Source organism: Myotis yumanensis, unplaced genomic scaffold, assembly GCF_028538775.1.
Source record: "Myotis yumanensis isolate MYYU_CA2020_CCGP unplaced genomic scaffold, mMyoYum1.0.hap1 SCAF_15, whole genome shotgun sequence".
Classification (NCBI taxonomy): Eukaryota; Metazoa; Chordata; class Mammalia; order Chiroptera; family Vespertilionidae; genus Myotis; species Myotis yumanensis.
Window position 1 is genome coordinate 42,207,746 of NW_027223766.1, and position 6,000 is coordinate 42,213,745.

At 37.5% G+C, this 6,000-nt stretch overlaps 1 protein-coding gene across 3 annotated transcripts in view; it reads left to right on the forward strand.

The window, feature by feature from the left end:
• The window catches only part of RNF19A (ring finger protein 19A, RBR E3 ubiquitin protein ligase), a 37,358-nt gene extending 32,003 nt beyond the window's left edge, over nt 1-5,355 (forward strand). For all 3 annotated transcript variants that reach the window (XM_070391850.1, XM_070391848.1, XM_070391849.1), the window contains exons 8-10: nt 351-564; nt 2,441-2,584; nt 3,169-5,355. In XM_070391850.1, the coding sequence (XP_070247951.1) occupies nt 351-564; nt 2,441-2,584; nt 3,169-3,859 (1,049 nt within the window). In that variant the 3' untranslated portion in view covers nt 3,860-5,355. The remainder of the gene's footprint in view (nt 1-350; nt 565-2,440; nt 2,585-3,168) is intronic.
• Nucleotides 5,356-6,000: the final 645 nt, after the last annotated feature.

The window sequence follows — 6,000 nt, forward strand, 5'->3', positions numbered from 1 at the left end:
TATCTCTCACTTCCATGCTTCTCTTCCTCTCTTTCACTTTCTCTCTCGCCTCTCCTTTCCCTCCCTCCCTTCCACTCTCTCTAAAAGACAATGGAAAATATCCTTGAGTGAGAATAAAAAAAAAAAGTGACTATCTAAAACTGAGGGCCAGTTGTTAATCCAGCTTTATTCTCTCAGATATTTCCCTTTACTCTTACCCCATACTTATGTGTCCCTACCTCATACATTTTTTTCTATTGTGTGTATTTTATAATTTATATGATAAAATGCCCTATCTGAAATCATGGAGGAATTTAAGAGGGACGTAATTAATTATACTTATTTAATTTATTTGAAATATTTGCATTTAGACACAACTTCAGTAGCAGAAGCAAGACACAACCCGAGTATAGGAGAGGGAAGTGTTGGTGGTCTGACTGGCAGCTTGAGTGCAAGTGGAAGCCACATGGATCGTATAGGAGCCATTCGGGACAACCTGAGTGAAACAGCCAGCACCATGGCACTGGCTGGAGCCAGCATAACGGGGAGTCTGTCAGGAAGTGCCATGGTCAACTGTTTCAACAGGTAAGAAAATGTGCTTTGTTTTGTTGTGTGTTTGCCTTCTGTTAACTACAGATTATTAACTTGATGAGGAGAATTTTGAACATGATTACATATTTCCCTACTGTGTCAGGGTTGAAAAAAGTAATGCTAAGAAATGAAATTATTGGTAAACAGTGAGTAAGGAGATTTTTACTTGTTTGGATTTTCTGTAAGAATATACCTATGATGAGGTAGAATTAAGTCTAAGACATAATTTTGCCATGTTTTTTGCTGCCTTTGTCAGATGTTACGTTTGAATGGTGGGGCTGCTTCAGTGGGCACAATAAGGGCAGTGCGTGGCGTGGCCCTGGTCTCTGGAGGGGGCAGCAGCTGGAGCTTAGGAAATGAGACCTTGGCTGAGAGCCGAGGGAGTGGGGAGTCAGGATACCCGGGAATGCTTTACTGAGGCTGGGAGCGTCCGCTTTTAGTTAACGCTTATTTCATTCTCACCAAGTCTTTTACCAAGTCTCTCCTATTTATCTCTAAATAGGAGAAATTAAAGCATTTTTGTCTTCCCTTGTTTCCTCTTTACTCGCTACTCTTTACCTATGTTTATTAGCTTCTTTTAAAATGTAGACAGTCCATGAGTTAAAAGATAAATTGGTCATACTTATTTTTAGGTAGTTTGCTTTTAAGCACAAACTCTTAAGTTATAGTGATCTATATTATGTCTTTTTAAAGACTCAGATGTTAAATTTATAGAACCATTTTTAACATATAGATGCCCAGAATTTTTTGATTCACTGATCTTTCATGAAGAATGGTTTTTTGATTTTTGTGTGTTTTTTAAAAAAATAATATTTTTATTGATTTCTGAGAGGAAGAGAAAGGAAGAGAGATAGAAACATCAATGATGAGAATCATTGATTGGCTGCCTCCTGCACGCCCCATACTGGGGAGGGAGTCTGAAACCTGGGCATGTACCCTTGGCCGGAATCGAACCCGGGACCCTTGAGTCCGCAGGCCAACGTTCTGTCTACTGAACAAAACCAGCCAGGGCATGAAGAATGGTTTTTAATGTATTTGTGTTTTGCACTGAACATGCCAAGCAAAGTGCCACATCCTGAGTAAAAATAATATAGCATATTTAACTTGAACCCCTTTATGTCTTTGTGCTGTTCTGTTGCTACCTTACTTGGCAGACAGCTAATTTTTCTCATTTCATTTGGACCGCTGGTACTATTCAGTGCACTGCAGTAGAATTTGAATAATCAAATAAAAAGAAACTTTAAAAATAATGTGTATAGTAGTTTCTAAAATAGCTTATTGTTACTAGGGCTCTTAACTGAATTACTTAAAGATACATGTTATGCCCTAGGTGGTTTGTCTCAGTGGATAAAGTGTCAGCCCACAGACTGAAGGGTTCCAGGTTCGATTCAGGTCAAGGGCATGTACCTCGGTTGCAGGCTCAATCCCCAGCCCGGTCAGGCCCATGCGGGAGGCAACCAATGGATGTCTCTCTCACATCGATGTTTATCTCTCTGTCTCTCCTCCTCCCTTCCACTCTCTCTAAAAATCAACAAAAAAATATCCTCAGGTGAGGAGATTAACAAACAAAAGAAAGAAACATATTATAGCCCTACTGGAGTGGCTCAGTGATTGAGCATCGACCCATGAACCAAGAGGTCACTGGTTTGATTCCTGGTCAGGGCGCATGCCTGGGTTGCAGGCTTGATCCCCAGTAGGGGGCATGCAGGAGGCAGCCAATTGATGTTTCTCATCAAATTTTTTATCTATCCTTCTCCCTTCTCTCTCTAAAAAAATAAATAAATAAAAACATATTTTTAAAAAGATACATGTTATAATAGTGCTGATGTCATATGTATTTTCTGTTTTTATCTGGTATTTCCCTCTTAAGGTTGGAAGTACAAGCAGATGTACAGAAAGAACGGTGCAGTCTAAGTGGAGAATCTGGCACGGTCAGCTTGGGAACAGTTAGTGATAATGCCAGCACCAAAGCAATGGCGGGATCCATTCTGAATTCCTACATCCCATTGGACAAGTAAGGAAAGAATTGTTATAAAGTCAGAAGTATTTTAAAAATTAATTTAAAAAGAATTATCCCTATCATTAGGCAGAATTGTCATGAATAATGGTTATCAACTATTAGGTTCTCTGGGAACAGAAAATAGTGAGATGTCCAGAATAGGCTAATCCGTAGAGACAGAAAGTAGATTAGTGGTTGCCAGTGTTGGGAGAGGGAAGTATGGGTACAAACTGCTTAATGGGTGTAGGGTTTTGGGGGGAAGATGAAAATGTTCTGAAGTTAGGGCAGCAGTCATTGATGACAACTCTGAATATACTAAAAAGCACTGAATTGTACACTTTAAACAAGTACTGTTATGTAGCTGCTTCTATTTTGTTTTTCTTTCAATTGAAACAGTATTATAGTCCTTTAATTTCACACAGGGCTTTTTTTTTTTTTTTTTTTTTTTTTTTTAGTAGAATGTATCTTGCATTAATTTATTCTGGCAGCTTTTATATAGCCTTTGATTTTTTCACATAGACACCCATTCCCCTTTGATGTCATCTGAATAAAAATTAAAAGGAAGTTAAAAATATATATTGGTTACTCTTATTTTTCAGAGAAGGTAACAGTATGGAGGTGCAAGTAGATATTGAATCAAAGCCATCCAAATTCAGGCACAACAGTGGAAGCAGCAGTGTGGAGGATGGCAGCGCCACCCGAAGTCATCCTAGTGGTTCATCCAATGGCTTGCCTGAAGGTAAATCCGGTGCCACCAAGTGGTCCAAAGAAGCAACAACAGGAAAGAAATCAAAAAGCGGTAAATTGAGGAAAAAGAGTAACATGAAGATAAATGAGACCAGAGAAGACATGGATGCACAGTTGTTGGAACAACAAAGCACGAACTCAAGTGAGTTTGAGGCTCCATCCCTCAGTGACAGTATGCCATCTGTAGCAGACTCCCACTCTAGTCACTTCTCTGAATTTAGTTGTTCTGACCTAGAAAGCATGAAAACGTCTTGTAGCCATGGTTCCAATGACCATCATGCCCGTTTTGCTACTGTTAGCATTCTTCCTGAGGTAGAAAACGACCGCCTGGAAAATTCCCCACATCAGTGCAGTATTTCTGTGCTTTCCCAAACTGCTTCGTGTTCAGAAGTGCCGCAGTTGAATCCCATTCCTGGAGAACACGGTAACAATGGAATAAAACCCAATGTTGATTTATATTTTGATGATGCACTAAAAGAAACAAATAACAACCACCCACATCAGACAATGGAATTAAAAGTTGCGATTCAGACTGAAATTTAGGCCTATAAATGCTGCAGGATAATTACCACTGAGCAACCTTGTTTGGAGCTGGTTGAGCTACACATGACTACTTTAAGTTTCAAGTTACCAGCAAAGGCCAAGTTACATAGTCATAATGCAGATACATTTTCTGTATTCAGCAAGGCATTGTGTTTCATGTGGATCTTAATTACCAAACTATGAAATGAAGGCTTTAATAGTGCATTATTGTAAGGACAATGATCCTTTCAGAGAAGTATGTTTTGTGCATTTGCCACAAAATACTGCTTGAAGCACATACTTGTGTACTTATAAATTTGGCTTAATTTATAATCAATATAAAATACTAATGCAGTTCTATAGCATTCTTGTGAAGAAAACTTGAGACTTAGGGTTAAGTGGTTAATGACATTTTATTGAAACCACTAAGGGATACTGTTTTAAGAACCTTGCAGGTTACTCTCAGTATATGATACTCTTTGTAACATTTCTATTCATAACTGGGCATAAATTTTTTTTCATATGCAATGTGAATATGTAAAGCTTAATGCAGCCCATTTGCTACCATTTGGATACTTAGACACTTTGACCAAGATTGTGGCAATTTTTTGCACAACTTTGAAATAGAAATACCTGGTATTCTATATATCTTGTATATTGTTGATGCCATCATAGAAATATAAAGGTAGGTAATTAAGTATACTGACAGCACCAAATAAGATATATAAAACTGTAAAACAAAAATTCCATTAGTTTATAAGTATTACAAATAAGTCACCTTTCACTAAGTGGAAGTTTGCACCCCATTGATTCTTGGTGCCTTTGGTATAGACTAGATTTTAAGAGTCTAGTTATTTGAGGATTTTTTCTGTATTACTTTCCATAATGTCCTCTCTAGCCGCCTTGGATTGTGTAGGAGAATACAGGCTAGATAATGTTATGATGATTAATAACAATGCTGAAAAAGTATTAGCCTACCAAAGACACACTCAGGCTTTAGTGAATAACTCACCTAACCTCAGTTTTTAACTCATGCGAATCTTCTCCATTCATAAAGTCAAAGTATGGTACAGCTTGTACCAAGTACCAAGGAGGGGTCCACGTACGGCTGGCTTTATTTTCTTTTGCTTTTGTTTATGGAAGATGTTCAGCTGACATAAACAGAAGTTGGCCAAAATACTGCCTGTACTGTTAAATTTCTGTATAATTCACTTAAATAAAACAGGTTAACCTCACTGATAGCAGTTAAAATGTTCCATCTTACATGTTTCTTTTAAGTATTACCATTATGGTGCTACTGAGCATTTTCTTTTGATAAAAAGAAAAATGCCATGGGCTGCAGTCTTCTGACATCACTTTTTCTCACAGGTCCATTCATTACTATGCTTATAACACTAGTGCCAGTTATTTTATTTGATAATGCTTATTATGGTATTTGTATATTTGTTTGCATTCCAATTTTGTTCAATAGTGAGTGTGTATGCTGCATACATAAAATAAATGTAAATACTAATGTATTGCTGCCTACGGTTTTTGCGTAAGTGTTTTTATAAGAACAGGAATATTCATTTGCCATGTGATCATTATTCATAAATATTGAAAGCCATTGATATAATTCTGCATTCTGGTCTCAGCCCAAAGAGAAGCATTTACTGAATTTATCAGCAAACAGTTGTTAGAAACCTTTCTTCATGTCTAATACCTGCCTTTCCTTCAGAAAGGAGTTGCTTAATTCATCAAAATAATTTCATTTTTAAAAAGAAATTGGCCGTAACCGGTTTGGCTCAGTGGATAGAGCGTCGGCCTGTGGACTCAAGGGTCCCAGGTTCGATTCCGGTCAAGGGCATGTACCTTGGTTGCGGGCACATCCCCAGTAGGGGGTGTGCAGGAGGCAGCTGATCCATGTTTCTCTCTCATTGATATTTCTAACTCTCTATCCCTCTTCCTTCCTCTTTGTAAAAAATCAATAAAATATATTTTTTAAAAAAAGGAAATTGGTTGGAAAGCAAATAGATTTGATCTATTATTAAGTTGTGAAGAGATAAGTACTATAATCCTTACCTTAACAGAAAAGTAAAAAGACCTTATAAGTCTATTTTAAGAGATTCTACTCTAGCAACATTATATTATGAAATGAGAGCCAGTTAAATACAAGCTAATAA